This window comes from Bison bison, unplaced genomic scaffold (assembly GCF_000754665.1).
Source record: "Bison bison bison isolate TAMUID 2011002044 unplaced genomic scaffold, Bison_UMD1.0 scf7180017864310, whole genome shotgun sequence".
In the NCBI taxonomy this organism is placed as follows: Eukaryota; Metazoa; Chordata; class Mammalia; order Artiodactyla; family Bovidae; genus Bison; species Bison bison.
This window is the reverse complement of record NW_011494882.1, coordinates 2,642,624-2,664,812: the sequence shown is the minus strand read 5'-3', so window position 1 is coordinate 2,664,812 and position 22,189 is coordinate 2,642,624. Positions and strand designations below refer to the sequence as shown.

General features: G+C 44.0%; 1 protein-coding gene across 5 annotated transcripts in view; it reads right to left on the bottom strand.

Annotated features, from left to right (window-relative positions):
* Positions 1-22,189, bottom strand: part of TBC1D1 (TBC1 (tre-2/USP6, BUB2, cdc16) domain family, member 1) — a 227,872-nt gene that overhangs the window by 76,876 nt on the left and 128,807 nt on the right. For 2 of the 5 annotated variants that reach the window (XM_010852415.1, XM_010852419.1), the window contains 6 exons: positions 19,655-19,783; positions 17,937-18,023; positions 15,189-15,469; positions 13,097-13,258; positions 12,130-12,249; positions 11,021-11,160 (listed from right to left, as the gene is read on the bottom strand). In XM_010852415.1, the coding sequence (XP_010850717.1) occupies positions 11,021-11,160; positions 12,130-12,249; positions 13,097-13,258; positions 15,189-15,469; positions 17,937-18,023; positions 19,655-19,783 (919 nt within the window). The remainder of the gene's footprint in view (positions 1-11,020; positions 11,161-12,129; positions 12,250-13,096; positions 13,259-15,188; positions 15,470-17,936; positions 18,024-19,654; positions 19,784-22,189) is intronic. The other 3 variants (XM_010852416.1, XM_010852418.1, XM_010852417.1) reach the window with 3 other exon arrangements.

The following is a 22,189-nucleotide window of genomic DNA, read 5'->3' as shown; positions in this document are numbered from 1 at the left end:
TGGCCCAACCATCCCCAAGGTCAGAATTACGAGTGACAACTCAAACCCCCCAGAGAAGGAGCTTCCATACTCACCATTAAAACCCTTTCTCAGTGTGTGACCACACAACACTAAGCATATGAAAGTTCACAGGCGCATTAGAGCCAAAGGTAAATGACTGTATTTGAGGTCTGTCTATGTAATGGAGTAGTAACTGACCGTATAGAAGAATGAAGCGCTGATACGCACATAACACGATGCACCCTGAAAACACTGCTAAATGGAAGAAGCCCCACACGTCACATATTGCATGACTCTGTTTATATACAATGTCCAGAACAGGTAGATCTACAGAGACAGAAAGATGATGGGTGGTTGTCTTGGGTTTAGGGGAAAGGGGAGTGGTTTTGGGAAGTGACAGCTATGGCTTTCTTCCTGGGGGACAAAAAGTATTTTAAAATTAGACTGCAGCAATGGTTCCACAACCCTGTAAATACAGAAAAATATATTGTATACTTTAAATGGGTGAACTGTATAATATATGAATTTTAGCTCAATAAAGCTGTTTTTTTTAAAAAAAACAAAAACAAAAACAAAAAACAAAACCCCAAAACACGAGTTTCTTGCCAAGGACTCCTCTTTAAGCTAATCTAAACTTCCCAGGCAGCGGTGTCCCAGCTGTAGAGTAGCAGTGAGTAGGGTGAGGAAGGTGGGCCCCTAGGATGCAAAATATAAAGGAGGCACTCACTGTCAGGGTCATGTGCGCACAGGGTCCATACTTGCAGGGCCCTAAAAGTGAGTGCCTCCTTAAAATTTGCACTCGGAGCACGTGACTGCCTCACCCTAGTCCTGCCCCAATTTTGAGGCTGTTTCAAGTTCAGGTATGTCTACAGATTATATCCCCCTGAGAACAGTTTCAAACTACCTACCATTTCCTTGTTTTATAAATGTCAGTGGCTCCCCAGTATCCACAGATTAAAGTTCAAAGATGACAGATCAAGATCTTTGACTCTGGATTCTAATCCTGAAGGCACACAGGCTCTGAGAGTTAGATGAGCCCTGAGGAGGAGTTTCCAGGGCACTGTAAGCAGGATTCGCACTCCAGTCTCCCGACTCCAGGACCTTGGGTGCCCAAGCCCTTGGCCCTCCGTCCCCTTCCTACCAACAGCAGAGACTGAACTTTTGTCTCTGCATCACCACCAACCCTCAGAGCCAACCTCTGCATAAAGTGTAACAACTGACTGTTTAAATGCCAACGGTTGACTAGGAAAGGCTCAATCAGGCTAATTTACAACTGATATCAGGCCTCAAAAACAGCAGACTGAGGTCAAGTCTGGCCATTCACTGTGGCTTCCCCACCTATAACGATGTACCAAAAGGCACAATTAAAGGAGAAAAATCTCGTAGCTTCAAACTATTGAAATTCATGAACAGTCCATTCCTGGCATGCAGTATTTTATCTTGAACCTAGTCTTTATTGACCACAGAAAAGCAAAATTATATGGAAAGTAGGTTAAGAACAATCTTAGAAAGCCTTGTATCTCTGGCAATCAGGGACTATTTTTCTCTTCCTTGTTTTGCCCGCTCCCTAAAACCTTGTGGAAAATGAAAGAAAAACATCTCGATTTCAGAAGGTACTCTCCTTACTCAAATAAGCTGCAAATCAGTGAGGAAGGTACATACTATAACAAAAATAAGACCAAAAACAAAAACACGGGAAAAAAGAAAGCACACTTTTCCGGGATTGAAAAAAGAAAGAAGGGCCAGCAAGACACAGGGAGCAACACTGCCACCAAGTGGTAACAGTGCCTCAAGTCATCCTCTTCAGTTCAGTTCAGTTCAGTCGCTCAGTCGTGTCTGACTCTTTGCAACCCCATGAATCGCAGCACGCCAGGCCTGCCTGTCCATCACCAATTCCTCGAGTTCACTCAGACTCACGTCCATCGAGTCAGTGATGCCATCCAGCCATCTCATCCTCTGTTGTCCCCTTCTCCTCCTGCCCCCTATCCCTCCCAGCATCAAGTCTTTTCCAATGAGTCAACTCTTCACATGAGGTGGCCAGAGTACTGGAGTTTCAGCTTCAGCATCTTTCCTTCCAAAGAAATCCCAGGGCTGATCTCCTTCAGAATGGACTGGTTGGATCTCCTTGTAGTTATCCTCTTACATTTAACTAAAACAGCAGTTCCACAATTAGAATGTTTTGGGTGGGTTTAAAAAGATAGGAGGATTCAAGCCCATCCCCACCCCTTGAGATGATGAGAGCATAGGGGCAGCTGTGGCCCACATGCTAAGTTTCCCCGTGTGGCTGATACACAGTGAATGGTGAGAACTGGGGATCAAAACAAAGGATCACTGTGACGCTTACAGGTTCCAGTTAAGTCCTACTTGCAGTTATTCTACTTATACCATCTGTTACAATTTCCCAATGGCATATAAATTCTTGAAAATTTGCCATGAACAATATAAAATAAATCATAGTACAACAGTTTCTACATTTTTCATGATATAAAATAGTCATTATGAAGATTCTGATTATACTCCTTGGTTTTGCCATTACTATTTACATCTAATATCTAATCCAACTGACTTAACTGTGTCATAAATCAGGCATATTGACACAGCTATACTCACAACACAAAAACCCTTTGAACTTCAGCTTCACTGGATTAGTTACTTATACAATGGGTTTCAAATCAATAAGTCTGATCTATATTAGATGAGTTTTCTTTTTCCTTTTTTAAAATAAGACATGTAAAAATTTGACTCCTTCTATTGTTGGCAAAATTGGTAAATGCACAGTATAACCTGAGATGCTTAAATGAAAGGCATTGAACCAAGACTAAAATTGTTCCTTGGCACACAGAGGTAAGTAATTTCCTCCTTCCATAGTTGGGAGTTACCTAAAAAATCATTTCTTAACAACAAAGAATTCTTTTTTTTTTTTTGTATGAAACACTAGGAGGAAAAACCATGGACTATTTCTACTACTGAACATCTAGTCAGAAGTTGATTTTCAGCATTTTTTGTAGGCCTGACGATTAGGTCAGAGCCCACAGCTAAGAAAACAAACACCTGCACAGCCTCTGTGCCCGGGGCCGCCCAGGAGACAAAGCTCGGCTGCGAGCGGAGCAGCAGGGACGAGGCAGACGCCATATGTTTAGCTTCACTTGGCACGCTGTCAGACTCTTCTTTATCCCTATTACCACATGTCTTGTATCACTCCATTTTCCCACCAGATCAACTCTTTGCGTCTCCAGGCAGCACAAATCCTCTCAAAAAATCTAGGTCACTTATGACCTAGATTTATTTGAGGTCCGACACACGTGGGTGACGCCTCGGGTCATCTACAGGAGGAGACACACACAGGAGTCCTGACCAAGGACTAGACGGTCTGGGCTGGACGGACCACCGTCGCGGTTCTAAGTGCCTGCCACTCACAGTGGGCCAGTATCATCAGTATCACCAGGGAGCCTGTCAGAAACTGAGACCCTCTGGCCCCACCAGATCCAGACACCAGAATCGGCCTTTAGGGGATCACCAGACGCCTCTGAGCACAATGGTAGGTTGTGAAGTGCTGTTCTAGGTCATGATCTGGAGAAAGCCACATAACCTACAGGTATGTTCACTCCCAGCTGAGAGATGACAGCATCCCTGCCGCCTGTACCTTCAGGGCAGGCCCGTGGTGGGGACCAATGGTGGGAAGGCTTTGAAAGTGACAAAGGGCTGTTATACAGACATCAGCAACACGGAACAGCTATGTCTGCCCTAAAAGTGTAGCCTTAAACACATCCAACCTTCAGGGCTCTGCCCTGTAACAGATTTCACTGAACGCCCACACCACCCTCAGTCATCAAGTTTACAGTTTACCAAGTATGGACCTTCCACATACCCAGTCTCTCACAAACCTTTCACCCAAAGAACTGGTAACACAAAGAAGAGAGAATGCCTTTTCCCTAGGGGTCCTGGGGCACCAGCCATGAGTGGCCATAAATTCAGACCATCAGTGAAAACTCTGCTTTAAATGTAAAACACTACACAGCTTTTAGTATTCCACTTTATGATCTACCTATGTTTGTCTTATCACAAAAAAGTCTGCCTCACCAAGTCTTCAAGTACAAACTGGTGACGGTCCTACTTTTACCGCAGTTTCCCTGTGATGCAGTGGTGCTGCTGACATGACCTACCAGCTGAAAAGCAGAGAGCCCCCATCCCCTCCACTGCCTCTGGGGGTCAGAATGGAAATCACCCTGCTGGACTCTGCTAAAATAACTTCAAGTGGGAATCCCTACAAGAAACCAACTGGTCTATGTTGAGTTTAAAAAAAAAAAAAAAACAGCCTGGGATTTAGGAATATTTATGATGGATCTACTAAATATTTCTAAATAAATTTCAAAATGTAAAATAACTGAAGTCCACCAACTTCAGATAGGTCTCCGAACATAAAGTTCAGATACCTGCAACTCAATTATTTCATAGGGATTTTGCGCAAAGTCACACACCCCTGAGTATAGGACAAGCTGACTCTCGGGCAGTATTTGCTCAGTCTAATCTCCCTGCCTCTGTCCACACTGCCTGGCCTTGTCCTTTCCTCTCTCTTTACAATATATTTAGTTGGAGTCACACTCCCTAGTCACCAACACATTTCTCTCCAGGTTTTAGCCCATCTATAAAAATCAGGGGAACTTTCCTGGTGGTCCACTGGTTGAGACTCCGTGCTTCCAAAGCAGAGGGTTCAATCTCTGGTCAGAACCCATACCTGTCCCAACTTGCCATGGGGTGTGGCCAAAAATTTTAATTTTTAAATCAGAACCCCAAAATTATAGAAAATTTTATTTATCCTTCACTTATCTTTACTGCTCTGCAAATACCATGGTTTTTAAATTACAAGTTTGCTTTATTAGTATTTTATAAGTGGGACAAAATAGATGGGACAGTACAAATACCCGTTTCAAGTTTTTTTTACCTGGAACAAAGGTTAACTTGTCTGTTTAACTGAAGTTTGCAGTACCAGAATATAAATACAAAGTAGTCACAGTTGCTCTGAGCGCCTAAAACACTGTAAAAGGCATTTGCTAAGTGCGCCTTACAAGCAGACTTTTGTGTCCCTCATGCCACGGGTTGAAGACACCGGGGCTGCCGTGGGTCCCCCCACAAGCGGAGCAGACAGACACCCAGAGGCACCCCTGACAGCACACACTCTGCCTGGCACGGTCTGGTTGATGCAGGGACCTCTGGGGCCCTCAACTGCCTGTGGATCTGGAGGTCTCATGCTGCTGCTGCTGCTGCTAAGTCACTTCAGTCGTGTCCGACTCTGTGCGATCCCGTAGACGGCAGCCCACCAGGCTCCCCCGTCCCTGGGATTCTCCAGGCAAGAACAGTGGAGTGGGTTGCCATTTCCTTCTCCAATGCATGAAAGTGAAAAGTGAAAGTGAAGTCGCTCAGTCGTGTTAGACTCTTTGTGACCCCATGGACTGTAGCCCACTAGGCTCCTCTGTCCATGGGACCTTCCAGGCAAGAGTACTGGAGTGGGGTGCCATTGTCTTCTGCGGAGGTCTCACAGCTGGAGGTAAACACACAGAGGGTATGTGAGCTCAAGTGGTCCCAGGCCACAGTGGAAACACTGCTCTCTGCACCTTAAGGTTGGGAAGCAGACAGTGGCAGAGAATAAAGACTATCCGTCAGAAGAAAATTCAGACAGATATAAAGAGATCAACCTCCGTCCCAGCACACCCTAGTCCCAGGGCTAACATGTGGGGAGGGAAGGTGATTAACTGAAGGCAAGCCTGTATGTCAAAATGCTCTGAAACGTGTTGCTACCTGGCCAGCAACGGGACAGAGGGACAGACTGAAAACAAACACCCCATGCAGAGAGAAGCAGGCCCACAGCGCCACACCCAACTTCCAGCCTGGGGTGCGGTTTCATGGGAGCCGTGGGGCACAGGCCCATGGCTCCAGTCCTGCCCACCAGTTCTGTGCTTTGGGTAAGATGACTTAAACCACTCCAAGCCTCTGCTCCCTCATCTGTGAAACTGGTGTAATAAGAACACCAACCTTCATAAGGTTGACTGGGAATTAAAGGAAACAACTCATGTAGAGCACTGGCCAAAAATAAGGGTGATAATTATCACAGCAAGTCAAGAATTGTGTTTTTATTTGCTCTTCTCTATTTTATATGCAGAGTTCCTACCATATAATTTAAAAGGCAGCATTTCTTAATTCTGTAAGAGCAAAAAGGACATAAGCAGGAAGAAGCAGGGAGTTGAGAAATCACTAAGGACCAAGTATTATGTTTGTAAGAATCTGAGCAAGTTACTTGTCTTCCCTTAGAAGTCATGGAGCCTGGGGGCTGGAGGAACCTGATGATAAAGATAATACTTAAGCAAATAACCAGAATATGTTTCAAAGTGAGAAATGCTATGGAAAAAATCACGATAAGGAGACGAGGAATATCTGAAGGGATGGGGGTGCAACTTGAAGTACAGTGGCTGCTGCAGCCTCAGTGAAAAGATGATGTTCAGCAATAATCTGAAGCAGGTTGGGGGGTTATTCATGGGGGTTGTCGGGGGGTGGTGAGGGGGGCGGGGAGAAAGCATTCCAGGCAGAGGGAACAGCCTGAGCACAGGCCTCAGCAGGGAGCCCACATGGCGAGCATGAGGGTTCCAAGCAGAAGCCTCTCTCAGAGAGGCCAGGAGGACACTGCGCCGTGACGGTCACCCAACGCAGCATCAGGGTCCCTGGGACACCTTCCTGCAGGAGGCAGTGGTAAAGCCAACAGCAGCTGCATAGTCTGGGTCCTGAAGAGTCAGTGAGGACGGCAGCGTAGGAGCAGAGGGCACAGCCTGCGGCCCGCAGTACTGTTCCATCACAGAGAGACACGGAGGGCAAGCCTCGTTAACTTTACACAGCTTGCCACAAGGCACTGGCCACCAGCGCGAGCTTCGAGACCACCCTCAAAGGACTGGATGATGCTGTAGCACTTCACAGGTACGAACTAGATAAACACTACCTTAGAAATCTTTCTCCATCAAGACCAGCTAGGACTTGGTCCAATTTTGAAATAACAGTTCATGCCCCAGAGGACAAGATATGGTAAGAGCCAAGAATGTGAGTTAATCACCTAAAGCAGAGAGAGGCTACGAAAGTGACCTTAATTACCTAAAGAGGATTGCACTGCATGGGTGGGAGACGGAGGGATGCAGAGCTGGGTTCTGGGTCCCTCGGGGGCCAACTATGCTCAGCGACAGGACTCTGACTAGAGTGGACTCGGCAGTAACACCGTGCTGGGGCGAAGGACTGAGGGCAGTCAGCCTGGAGAAGACTTTCAGAGGAAGCAGCAACCCCATGACCCTCTGTCATATGAAGAAAGGAAGTGCAAGTAAGTGCATTCTGTGTGGCTCAGAGACCAGGAGGAAGGAGGGATGGAACCACAGGGAGACAGGATGTGGCTCCACCTAAGGAAGCTCATTTGAAAGCTTAGAACCACTGCAGAGTGGGCCAGGCTGCTTCACACCGTCGTCCACGGCCCGTATCACACTCCTGGCCACTGCGCTGAGCGTTTAAACACACTGTCAGTACGTGTTACACATCTGAATACACTAAAGACATACACACTTCGAGCCCACCAGTCCCCACATAATACAGCCACGGCCACACGGGGGCCCTGTTGTCAAACAGCGGAACTCCATGTCTGGCATTACTGTTATCCTGTTGTTGCGATCACAAAGCACAGCTCATGGTCCCCTCCTGGGCCTCCTTCCCTCTGGTCCCTTCTCTGCCCCCATCTTCCACTCCCCCAAACAAAGGAAGAGCCCTCTGCAGCAGCGGGGCCTGTTCACAGCAGCCCGGCCAGAAGGCTTGGCCACCAGCTCACCACGATCGCAGACAACCAAAACCCTGACTGCTCAGCCCAGAGCTCCCCCAGAGCTCCAGCGGCAGGAAGCCCCCTGCTGGAGGGGCCGAGGCCAGAGCAGCTTCCAGTGGGACCACCAGAGTGACTTCCACACAAGAGTGGTGACTATACCAGACACATTTGCACCACTGATTTTTTCTAACATTATGAATTCTGAACACTTTTCACACTGTCAGTAAAAACAACACACTCCCTTATTTCAATCAGTGTGGCAAGAGGCCTAATGAATACAGCATCGAAGGTGAGAAATTAGATAGGCTGTTCCAGACCATGGCCCCCAGGGTATAAGCTGGGGCCTGGACCAGGCACTCTGCTCCTGCTGTCACAGGCAGCTACCTGAGTGAGCTCTCAGTCTTTCCCTCAATTCTCTCCCTAAGTGCATCCTCATAACCATTCAGACCATGTCAAAGAGACTACCTCTGTACTTTCCTACAAACAAGGAGGTGACCCTGGGGGCCTGGCAGGCGGATACTGGGGTGCTATTTTGAGCACCATTTCCAGAAGGGGAGATGGACACACCAAGCGCTCGGTTCCCAGTTCCCTGGAGACCATGCTGCCCGGTGTGCAGGGTATTGGATGGATCTGCCCAGTGTTCTGACCTCTGGGGCAATAACCACGGATCCCATCTCATCCCCTGTATGCTTCTGGCCAGCTGTTTCAGAGTGTCCAGAAGTCACCCAAAAATGCTGTCTCCTATAAAGACCATCGTAAGACTACAACGTGGGGTTAATTATCCATTTCTTACAATATTTCCAGACAAAACTGATTTAAGTTTCCTGCTTAACTTTCAAAGGGAGAATTCAGACACAGACAGAGGCGTTCCGCCCATCCCTTTTCTAGGTGCTGGGGCGTCGCCCAGGATCACACACTCTCATGCTGCCCACAGTGCCGTCTCCTCGCCCAGTTTATCTTGGGGTTCTCCAGAGGACCGAGTGTACACCAGCACTGACTCAGGTCCCCCCAGACACCGACTAGGAGATAGAGGAGTGTCCGTCCTGTCCAGAAACTCGGGTTATTTCCAACACCAGAACAGAGTGGCACCAGGGTGGGGCCTGAAGACAGAGGCCAGAGCTCCAACCAGGAGCTGTGCCTTTTATCTGCCTGGTGAAATGGCCACCACCCTTCTATCGCCACCTACCCTAGCAGACCCCTCTGCCTTAGAATTTTAAGAAAAGAATTTTTTTAAAAGGAGAGAACTAGATTACACAATCTGGCTGTTGAACATTAGTAGGCAATCTACAACATGAAAATAAAATCTTTAAAACTTTCTAAAATGACAGATTGAAATAAATTCAGTTTACTAAAAAAAATTTTAAATCACACTGAATTAATAAATCATGTTCCCTTACACTGTTCCTGCCAGGAAACATCGGTATAGGAACCTAAACACATCAGTGCTCCAAACTCAACAATGGTAACAAAAATGCTCCCACTTTACATTTGACATGCCTTTAGGCTTTCAAAGTACTTTCACATTTATAATTTAATGTAATTCCACGAGATAGGAAGAGCCAACACTACTGTGACCATTTTATAATCAAAGAACTAAGTACAAATGAAGTTACATGTTTTACATCACAAAGCTAGCTGAGCCCAAACCTGGTTCTTGTTTAATCTGGCAGAAGATTCAGGATCCAAATTAACATTAAGAACTCTGGGGGGGAGTGGTGGGGGGTAAGAGAGAAGAAACCACAGCGAGCGGGGAGGGAACAGGGAGAAAGGCTTCCTCCAACAGTCACACCGCCTCCCAAGACAGTTACATGGAACCTAGTCTGAAAACCCTCGGATTAGCCTTGGCTGTGTCCTAAGAGACAAAAAGCAGCGTGAGTCTACACTACAGGCAATCTTGAAATCTGAGGAATTCAAGTAATCTTTGGACAGCGACTGTTTCGCTGTGCTTTTGTAACACTTTCTGATTAGGAATATTAAGGAAAGCAAATATCTATTGTTCAAAGTTTATGACCTCACTGGGCAAAGAAAAATCTTAATTTTAGTCAATGGAACTTCATTTAAACTCCTCTTTCACATTATAACTCAACATGCAAAAGCCTAAAAATAAACTTTAGCACATTCTATACCACTCGCAATGCAAGTGGAAAAGAACTCGCCTCCCAACACAGGACATTAAGAGACGCAGGTTGGATTCCTGGGTCAGGAAGATCCCCTGGAGAAGTGTATGGCAACCCACTCCAGTATTCTTGCCTGGAAAATCCCATGGACAGAGGAGCCTGACAGGCTATGGTCCATAGGGTTGCAAAGAGTTGGACACAACTGAAGTGACTGAGCATGAACACGCACATAGGTGTACCTTGTTTTACTGTGCTTATTAGCTTTACTGTTCTTCACAGATACTGCATTTTTTTTAGAAACTGAATGTTTGTGGCAACCTTGAATTATCAGATGATGGTTAGCATTTTTAGCAATCAACGTTTTTTTTAGCTGAGGTATATGTGTCTTTTTTAGACATAATGCTATTGTACACTTAAAAGACTGCACTATAATGTCTACTCTATACTACAGTGTAAACATAACCTTTATGTGCACTGAGAAATCAAAAAATTCATGTGATTCGCTTTACTGAGATATTCTTCTTATTGCATCTCTGAGGTCTGCATGCATTTCTTTGGAGGGCACAAAGATGATGAGAAAGAGTCCTCCCGTGACACCAGACCGATGGACAGCAATCAACAAGGCACAAGGCAGCACAAGTGTGACCAGTGGGGTGGCGGTACCTCAAAAACCCACCATGTTAAGGCAGGGTGTAAACTGACACCTTGATTGCAGAGGGAGAAAACAGACAAGCCTGGGAACGTATCAGGAAGAGAAGAAAGGATATGGGGGATTCGAGTTGAGCTCCCAACATTCCCCGGGGGGGCAGGGCAGGGGTAGTCACAGAGGCTCAGCAGAAGCACTGTTTGTAACACAAGGTGTTGTAAGCTGCTGAATGCTATTACAGGCTTCCAGGAATGTGGGATCCTCTGAAAACAGTGACAGGCATTGGCATTTGAACTTCCTAACCTGGGAACTTTAAAATCGGGGGATGATTTTAACTTGAAATCTCATTTCACCTCTTCTTTCACCAAACACGAAACTCAAGCCGGAATCCAGGCTCACATGCGGGGTGGGCCTCACCTTCGTATCTTTTGGGGGACTCGCAGGCCTTCTGGGGGGTGGCCACCCGAAGGAAGATCTGCTGCCTCCACGAGTGTCTCCGTGTCTTCACAGGGGTCCTGCTGGCATCGCTGATGTGGTCGGCTTTGGACTCGAAGTCCCTAAAATTAAAGACAGTTGTTTATGACTGGTGGGGAGATACAAGCAGGTATTTTAGCTTGACTTTTTGTCTTTTTTAACCAAGCACTAAATTATAAATTATCTCTGTACAAGCAAATATAACTAGATAATCACAGGTGTCAATCAAGCTGGTGGCGGGGCAGCAGTCCTACAGAACTGCTTTCTGAAAGGGTGCTCTTTATGGTAGACTATGGTTACGTGTCCTTAATTTATTTTTATTGTAAAAATATTACAAACTCCACTCCACGGACCTTAGCTTCCAACTAGGCCTCTCTTGATGCCACTTTAGAAAAGAAAAATGGCCTAAAGGGGGGGGGGGGGGCGCCGTCACCAGGTTCACAACTTCCCCTAGTCTGTGTGTGAGAAGATCTCCTTAGCATAGCCCTATGTCTCCAAGCATCACCTCAAAAAATAACTAAATAAATAGATTACACAGAACCAGCAAGGGCAATAATGATGCAGTTACTTGCTAATGATGACTTTTAATACCCGTATGTTTTAAATGACAAAACAAAGTATATTTTTCAATATACATAAATAACAATTTTCCTATTCATAGGACAACGTGGGGGAACCCTTGCAGGTTGCACCTGAATTTATACCCACAACTGAACAATCATCTGAACTTACAGACCAAACATCCTGACTGATTTATTGGCAGCCATATATGCTTATCTAGAAATACCTCTATCACTCAGACAAATGGTTAAGACTTTCTCTAATTTTCTGAAAATAACAAAATATAAATAAACTAATTCTAGTTAAAATTGGGTAGCAAGTTGATTCCATATTTTTTAAATTACATTCAGTAAGAAAAAAAGTGTAAGAAAAAAGATATAATAGATCTAGTGAAAATGACTTTGGAAATGGCAAAAGAACAGCTAAAAAAATCCCTGTGTCTAACAAGCAACATATACACCCAGACTTGATGTATCTAAATTGAACCCTACCTTTGAGTGTTCATAAAGTCAGAGGTGTTATTTTCATCTACAGGAGCCAGAAATTTTAGAAAATTTGGCACAGAGGAAGAGGAATGAAGTTTTTTCCGCAGGGCATTACGGTAGGAGATGCTGAGAGTATGGTTGAAAAAAGAGTTTAGGGTAAACACAAACACACAAACTGTAAAACAAAACCTTCAAAACAGAAGACACATTTTATACATCTAATGATAAGAAAATTAAAGCAAGTAAGAAGTCAAAAACAGTTTACAAATGAGATTTAACTTTCATTTTCAGTTGAATAAAATTCTACTATTTTAAATGAAAGGAATCAATGAACTAATTAACAAACATCAGTCCAATCAGTTACACAAGATGAATAAATTCTAAAGATCTGCTGTGCAACACTGTGCCTGCAGTTTACAATGCAGTGCCCATATAGTTAGTAATATGTGAATACATGAAAAATGTGTTGAGGATAGATCTCATTTTAAGCATTCTGACCAAATAAAAACAAAACCGCAGCAATAAAATTCAGTCCATCATCCAAAGTGATTCTTTCTTTTCGAAGTAGAAAAATAATTTTTCTAAATTAATGAGGAAATTTCTGAAATGGCACAAATTGCAACTTATATAATCAAGCACATTGCCGTTAAACCTGTGTGTGTGTGTGTGTGTGTGTGTGTATGTACACACACCAGAGCAGGGGAATGTGAAAAGAAGTATCACATCTTGCCCTCAAGATTGTTTTCACAACAATTTTGAGGGAATTAATCAATGGTAAAATTAAATGGATTCAAATGATAGACTGAAAATAAGAAAAGCACAACCAAACAAGCACACACACACACACACACACACACACGCGCGCGCGCGCGCGCGGTGGCCCCGGGGTCCTGTGTGGACATGCAGCACACCCTCTCTGCGTGACCATCCTGGGAAGACCAACGACACTGCACTTGCCATGCGGGTGGCTCACCTCTTTGGCACGGCATTCCCACTCTGTTCTCCACTCGGGTTATGTTTGAGGTACTTAAAAAAATTAGGCGAGGAGGCGGAGGGGTTAAGACGAGGTGGAGGAGCAGGAGCTGAAGACTGACCTGAGGGACTTTGAGACTCGCCAACAGGTGGACAATTCCCACTAAACAGCAAGTAGAGAGAGGCAGGGGAGTTAGAGGGAGGGGGAAGGAGCCACACCGGAAAAGCAGAGGACACATGGACACAGGAACTGTCAGTCAGTGGGTGCACTCCTCTTCAGCACCCTCATCCCCACTGGTAAAGCAGCTCAGTCAAGAGGGCGCCATGAAAGGTCCTGTCTGATCACGTCCCACACTCGGAATGACCCCAAGACATCCATTTCCTCCACTCCCTTCTTAGGATCTGACAGGGAAAAAAAATTAATTAAAAGCAAAGGAAAGCAAAACAAAATCCAGAGTTTTAGAAATACATCTCTCTTCAAAATGAATAATAAGCTGCCTTGAACGTCAAAGTCTCATTTCCTGTGCATAAGTGAGCAGAGAGGTCATGAAGGGTCACGCAGAGCAGAAGAGACATGCTGCAGGGAGACGGGGAGGACAGTCCCACGTCCTCTCACCATCCACACCAAACACAACCCTACAGGAAGCTGCGTTCTTCGGGGAGAAGGGAAACGGACGGTCAGGAATTCTAATTTCCTGCCACCTCCGGCTTGTGTGAAACAGCAGGCTTTAGCAAGAGGACTAAGAACCTCCAGACAGGAAGGTTTCCATCATCGCTGAAATGCCAGAAAAAGAGGGATGGGAGTGCAGTGGAGAGGCAGAACAAAAGAAGCGTGTGCGCAGGGTTTTAAGAAACATGATGAGAACCCATAAAGCCTCAAACTATGCTTGTCGTGACTCCATGGGTAAAGAATCCGCCTGCAGTGCAGGAGACAGAGGAGATGCAGGTTCGATCCCTGCATTGGGAAGATCCCCTGGAGGAGAAAATGGCAACCCCCTCCAGTATTCTTGCCTGGAAAATTCCATGGACAGAGAAGCCTGGCGGGCTACAGTCTATGGGGTTGCAAAGAGTTAAACACAACTGATCACATGGCACATTCATCTCTAGAACATCACAGAATTGAGTATTAGCTTCTGAAGCAGGTCATGCTTTGGGATCACAGGTATCCAGCCAAAGTCCAAAAAACCACATAACTATTTTCAATAGTTATGAAAATAAAAGCTGAAAGATTATGAAAACAAAGCTGAAAGATTCCACAGCCTCATCCGAGATTGCTAGCACATGTCGTCCTTCACCAGCAAAGTATCAGAGCGCCTCCCCACCCCGTGTGGACATGACATGTCCTGGTTTCTGTTGTCACTGGTCAGAGGGAGGCAGCGGCTGTACACAGGTGCAGCCTGTTTCATATTTACAAGGTGAGAAGCTTCGGATTTTTGAAGTGATTTTTACAGACACCCGTGTCCATCATGTCTCTGACACGTGAGGTCAAATTAACTGCCACGGGACCCCTGAAGGAAGTGGAACTTCTGCTGCTGTACTGCTGACCCAGCTCTAGAAGCAGGACATTCCAACTGCTCACTACGGCAATTTATTAAAATCAGTAAGTGTTACTGCAAGAATCCAGAATTCTCACATTGGAGGTGATTTTCAAGACCATCTATTCCAATCATGTCCTGCAGTGAAGTCAAATAACTCTGCCAGTCAGGGACAGAGTCCCCACATCACTGTGGCCCAGGCCCCCACCTTCAAACGAGTACTCTCCTGCCCACCTGCTCGCTGCTCTCCTCTAGGCTAGTGGCAGAGTTCCCAGTCACGGCTGCCTCTCAGACCGCTATGCATCTCAAGGGCCATTTCTGCTCATCTTATCTGCTTCCTCACAGTCCCTGCACTTGGACAAGTCATGGGTATCTCTTACAACTACATCTCTCCCAAGAGAGGAAGGTGAGAGAGACACGTTACTCTTTTTAAGCCAAGAGTGAAACCGGACTCAGGTTTCTTTTTCGCTCAACAGACATGCCTGGGATGCACATACCTGGCAGTAACATATGCCCCAGCTATTCATACAACAAATCTACATTTTCAACAAATCTTACTTTCGTTCATGAGGCGTCTCTGTGCTCACTGAGTGATACCTCACAAGTTTCCTTTGCGAGACCCCTGGAGACCCTCGCACCAGCTGTGGAGGCTCCTGGCATTCCACGGGAACATGACTCAGGGTGTTGGCGCGCCTTCGGAAGCCCTGCTTGGGCGAGAGCAGGGCTGGCTCTTCTGTGGGTTGGCTCTCTGAGTCACTGGACAGGTCGTCCGAGGAGCCGAGGAGCCTGAAGCAGCTCTCGGAGATGGGCAAGGCCTCCTTTTCACAGCCAGACGGCTCCTGGTAGCAGACAGACAGCAGATCAGACGTATCACAGGGCACTGGTGGCATTTACAAATCTCTGATTCCAGTGGCAGGAAAACATTTCAATATGTAAGCACATCTTCTGGTCATAATGCCATCCAGAGGCCACCAAAAAAGGCAATAAAGGCCCATTAAGTGCCTCCTCCTTGGCGGAGACAAAATGCTAGTGTGCAGGACAAAAAGGAAACTGCCCAAGCGCAAGTGTGAAGAACATAAATTACAACAAGTAACTGCCCTAAGCAAAGCCAAAACAGTTCTCTTTGCAGAAAACAAAGCTCTTCCCTACTGCCTATAACAGGTCTAGTGAGTGCTGTGTAACCTGTCTGCACTGTTTAAACAAATCAACTTCTTTATCTGGGCCAAGGGTGTTCATACATGTTTAAAACTCTCTGAATTTGAGCTAATGTTTGGATTTAACTGGGTAATCTTGAGTGTTTAAAATTACATCCCACATTATTTTTAGATATGGAAAATCTCTCTCTAGGCACTTATTGACATGATTCAGGGAAAATCACTTAACTTTTTCCTGCACTTCAATTTCCTCATCTGTGAAAGGGTACAGTGAAAATTTATCTCACTGGGTTTCAGGATTAAGCAAGATAATACAACCAAAAGTACTTGTCCACTGTAAAATGTTATGTAAATATAAGTTATTATTTTATTAGGCACTCAGTGAATTTCCTGAGTGAGTCCTCAAACATTTGTTAGGACTCACAATATTTTAATATCATAGGCTCTCAGGACGCATACTTTTTCAAAGGAATGAACTATCACCACTCACACTTAGCATTGCATGCCCAGGATGTGGCCAAGGGGGTAATGGTGAGGGGGAAGCGGGGATATATTTTTCTCAAATCAAAAAGTACAAAATAAGAAGTATACCAGCTTGTCCCTACTGAAATTGCTAGAAGGGATGAATAAGTCAACATGAAAAGAGCGAATGCATCAAATGGTGGACTGGAGAATCTAAATTCCATCTGTTCATCTGACCTGTAACTGAATGCCTCTTAAATAAGAGGCATTAAGGATTTTAATTTTTTTAATTAAATTTATGTTTATTAAGGAGAGAGGTTAAAAGCACTTAATGTAACAGAAATTAGATTTAAAAAGCTTAACTCCCAATACCTTATGAAATGTTAATCACTCTAACTGTAATGTAAATTTTTCATTCTTTAGGACTCTACAGTTACAAAGATTCTTTAAAGGTTTAAAAATGTGTCTAAGACAATCCACCATGAAAACCTATTCATCTCAATTCTCATTAACATCCCTCCAAATTATGTGAAAGAGTTACCCTTTAGCTTCATATGACACCTGAAAGGTCAATGGATGTTCAAAGAACATAGTGATACCAATTTAGCAGTTTGCCATAAACTTTTTAAAACAACAGAAAATACCAGTATGTATCATACACTGTTTACAGTAAATATTGTTTTGTAAAATTTTAATTTTATGTGTGAGCATGTATGTACGTGTGTTTGTGAACCATTTCACAATGTTGTTATGGTCTAAAAACTTGGAAAGCCACATGCCCAAAGGGGAGCTCAAGGCAACTTTGATTCCTGTGGTAAGGGGCTGGCCTCCACAACAACTCCTCCTCTTCCCATTCCAGGGCACTCTGCCCTCCCCAGCATAAAACCCGAAATCCACTTTGCTGGTGGTTAAAAAGGTGAGCTAACCAGGATTAAGTATGTTTGTGTGTGTGTTTAATTTTATTTTATTTTTAAACTTTACATAATTGTATTAGTTTTGCCAAATATCAATATGAATCCCCCACAGGTATACATGTGTTCCCCATCCTGAACCCTCCTCCCTCCTCCCTCCCCATACCATCCCTCTGGGTTGTCCCAGTGCACTGTTTGTGTGTTTAAAAGGCAAAAAATGAAAACAGCGACATCATAGACACAGGTTTGTTACCAAAAAGAGCGGTTGGCTTGCTTATCATCACAAAGCTGTGCTTGGTGGCAGACATGGAAGGGTGAGGCTTATTTACAAAAATCGTGATGCTTAATGATAATCACAGAGTCAGCTAAAGGACACAAGAATTTAAGCTGCATACTTCTCAAAATTCATAAGCTCATGTTTGAGGTTTTCCCAATTTAAATTATTTTTAATGTATTTCATTCAGATTTCATTGGAAAATCTACTAAAGAAAGAAATCCACTGATTGCGTTGTGATTAACTAGATCTCAGTGGCCTGAAATTGTGCGTTTAGCTCTTTGCTATGGCAGAGCCTTCTGCTTCACTAAGCACAACTTGTGTGTCAGAGTAGATCTGCACGACCAGCCTTCCACCTGCATCATGAAGTCTGGAAGCACCAAAAGTTTCCTGATGGCAGCTGTGAGGCTTCTCTGGTTCCTTCTGATAGGCCCTGTGTAGAGGAGACGAGCAAGACCCATTTGTTGGTTTCTTCAGGGTGTCATATAAGAAGAAACGTGCTTACTTTGCTGGTGTTACTGAACATGCTAGACACGGAGCTGTCCAGATCCAAACTGGCTGAGTGTTCCTGAAGGCCTCTGGCTTTATTACCCTATGGAAACAAAAGCCGTCAAGTTATGACTCCTGAGGCTTTTGCAAAGACATTTGCTAGAAGCAATCTAGTCTATTTAATAAGCTCAGAAAAGTACATCTGAGAAATGCTGCTGAGCATATATGTGCATTAAGACAATCAACATTTCTTTTTTTGTTTTTTGTTTTTTTAAACCAACCTAAACATTCCAAAGCACCCTGAAGATTAGTCATTTGACAGGAATGATGGGCAGGAGAGGAGACAGTGCATCTAGAAGAAAAGCAAGCGCTGAGTGTGCACACTCAACAACTCTCCTCTGAGTCACACAGCATGGTGAACTGCCAGCCTAGGACACGCAAACCACAATCTCTCCGTTTGGGAGCTCTCAAAGGCAGGCCCACTCCAACTCCAGTTTTGTAAATGAACCGCTTTTAATGATCTGTAAGGATGCTGTATAATTCTCAGAAACATCTTCGCACAAAATAAAATTTAACAAAAAAAGTTTCAATTGGAGTGCTTTGTGAAATAAAAGAGAACCATAAGAAGATACTGAAAGTTCCAGAAAGGTGTGAAACTTTTGAGACATTTGTTAAAGAACTCCCAGATTGGTATATATGTTCTTCCATATGTTTCTTCCTGTAGAGCTCCCAGTCACAAATTTTTTCTGTAAAGTGCCAGATTAGTAACCTCTTAGGCTTTATGGACCATGTGGTATCCATGGCAATGACTCAACTCTGCAGAAAAGTATCCTGAGACAATAGGTAGCTGTGTTGCAATAAAACTTTATTTACAAAAGCAGGAAGTAGGGGACTTTATAGCGGTCCAGTGGTTAAGACTCTGCCCTTACAATGTAGTGGGGCTCAGGTTCGATTCCTGGTTGGGGAACTGCTGCTGCTGCTGCTAAGTCACTTCAGTCATGTCCGACTCTGTGCGACCCCACAGACAGCAGCCCACCAGGCTTCCCCGTCCTTGGGATTCTCCAGGCAAGAACACTGGAGTGGGTTGCTATTTCCTTCTCCAATGCATGAAAGTGAAAAGTGAAAGTGAAGTCTCTTGGTTGTGTCCGACTCTTTGCAACCCCATGGACTGTATGTAGCCTTCCAGGCTCCTCTGTCCATGGGATTTTCCATGGACAAGGGAAGAGAACTGGAGTGGGGTGCCACTGCCTTCTCTGTTGGGGAACTAAGATCCCCCCCCCACCCCACACACACAAAAACAACCAGGAGGTGAATGGCATTTGATCCCCAAGGGCCATGGTTTGCAGATCCTGCTATAAACAGTTCCAGACACATAACAACAGCAGCTAACATAGACAGTTTTTAAACTGTACCTAGTGACGATAGGGAGACCGGAACCCACACCTCAGTGTATCTAACCCATGCTCTTTACAGGGACCGGCCAACAAATAACATTCCTCTGGGAACCAAAAATTCCAATTGAATATAATACAAAAGAGCAGAGAATTTTTTAACTCTAAGTTATAAACTGAATTTTAAGGGTAGATAACATTTTTCTAACACTGAGAAGACACGAACAAGGCTTTACACTTCTATACTCTATGATGAACACTGATGGAATGAAAGCAAAGAACTAAATTTCATGCTCTCTCAAAAAGGGATTTAACTGAAATTAGGAGGAATTATGTCACTTACCCGAGACAAAATACTTTCTAAAGATTCTGTTAAAGACCTCTTCGCTTTGTTTTTCAGCATATCTAGCCTAAATCGAGTGGCACTTGATGGTAATTCGCTTCCAATATTCTCTGCTGCAATCTGTGACGTCTAAAAAGTGAAACAATTGAAAGTTAAGCCACTTAGGTCTTCCTTCCCTCCTCCTTTCCTTCCTTTTTAAAGGACTGAAAAATTTCTAGGATGCATCTTTTTGATCCTAGGTCATATTCTTTCTGTGACTTCATCTGCTCCTTGGTGACATGACTGCAAGTCTGGGAAATAACTTTGCCTCAAAGAGTTGCACTACCCACTCCAAACAAAACAGGGAAAAGCACTTAGAAACCAATCAGTTCACAAAGAGTTTAGAGCTCAGGCTCTGCAGATGGATCAGAGACATGTCATTCACTAGCTATGGGATTGTGCAAGTTACTTTCTCTGAGCCACAATTTCCTCTTCTGTAAATTGAAACCAACCTCAAGATCTAATCATAGGACTTTGTTATGAGATTAAAACAGGTAAAGCATGTAAAACAATGGGCACAGCTTCCAGTACAAAGGGGACTATGATTAGCTTTTCAGATTAAAGTAACAGCTTACTTTTGGGGGTGATTCAGAGGGTGAGACAAAAAAAATCTAATCAACTGAAGAATCCATCCTGCCTACAATAATCTCTTCATCCCCCCCAACAGGGTTCTTTTTCCTCTCTCCTATGGTTTCCATCATCTCATCATTCACTGTCCTCTGCAACCCAGTCTCTCCCTTAACTGACCATAACATGAAATGACAACATAAAAGTCTGTCAATCACAAAATCAAATTTAGTCTTACTTATTAGAGCTATGCTTACCAAACAAACAAACAAAATAAATAAATAAAATTCTCTAGATTAAACTGTTTCTTCTATGGATTCTTACCTGAATGCTTCCTGCTAGATGATGATTTTGTTAGAAAAACACACAACCGCATCCTCTATTACTCTAAACACCAACTATCCTTTGTTGTTATATATTTCAAGCATACAGAAAAGTGTGCAGATTAATACCTTAAAAGCCTTCATACCACCCCTAGCTTTGGCTAAGTTAACATTTTGCAGGTGTTGAGAAGAACAATAACGAGCACAGGCTCTGGCATTCACTCAAAAAATTATATATCCTGGGTGAATGTGTTATTAGTCACAGTTTGGTCCTGTGCAATCATTTACCAAGAATTAGAACCCATCCAGGCTCAAGTCAGTCTCTAGAGCTAAGAGAATTACCCACAAAGAACCCACAGGGGCTTGCATTTGACTCAACACCAGTTTACTCCTAAGAAGTTGAAGACTTGCTTTCAACCAAAGTTTTCACAAAGGAGAAGCAGTTTGAATAATTTTGGTACATAAAGAAAATACTGGCTAAAAGACTGGCAGCATGTAGAAGATCCTTCAGAGACAGAAGAAAAACTACACTGTGGTTTTCTTTTTATAAACCAAGCCATAAAAATCTCTGTATACTTAATTCAATGCTTCTTCTAGTCTCCTCTACAGTCTAAAAAGGTTCTTTTCTATGTCTATCACCATAATTCAAATGTAATCTGAAAATACAATCTTTGGAAAATAGTTCACATTTAGAAAATAACACAGTCCTTGTTTATTTTAAACTAAGCATCTAGAAGTTTCTCCTTTGAAGCTGATGCTGGTTTTTGGATAAGCTTCTTCTTTGGGGCTCCAGAGTGACTTGTACTGCAGTCCCCATACCGCCCATGCCAAGACTGAGGGGTGAACTCTAAGCAAGAACATTTGGAGCCAAGGTTTAAATTCTGAAGCTAGGATGAAGTTCTCAGCTCAGAACCCACCATCCAGGGGTGTCACAGAGTATCCACCAGCAGCCTTGTTCACAATAACCAGCACCTAAAGTTAACTTTGGCGTCCATCAAAAGGAGAATGGAGAAACAAACTGCGCTGCTGATGCAATGGAGTAAAAAGGAACATACTACTGATTTATGCAACAACAAGGATGAATATAAAAAATATCCTTTTTTTTTTTCCAACTCCACACCCCCAGTATGCTAAGTAAAACAGAAGCTCTGTATCTGAACAGCATATAAACCAGGCTAATACTGTATGCGATTTATCAGTAGTGCTATCTTACATCCACACTGCATTTTTAGTAGAAAGAATTTCCAGGCACTGTATGTAATTGTGAAAGAAGCTGTACAATGTCACCCTCATTTTATCAGGGAGAAAGGTGAGATGATAGGCCTGGCTCCTTGCAGCTCAAGGAGCTCATTCAGGTTGCGGCATTCACTCGATGCCCTACTCTAGTCCCGTGTCAGAAGACCACTCTGCCGCCACCACGATGACACAGACAGAAACTCGCCTCACCTTTTCCAAGCACTATCTACACATTTCCAAATTTTCCCTACATGTGTAACAAGTGAAAATAAATTGCAGGGAGGAAAAGAGGTTTCAAAGCTTCAGAAAATCCCCAAGACTCTGTTCTACAGAGTGTCCTGGTGAAATCAGACAAAGAGAAAAAATGCCA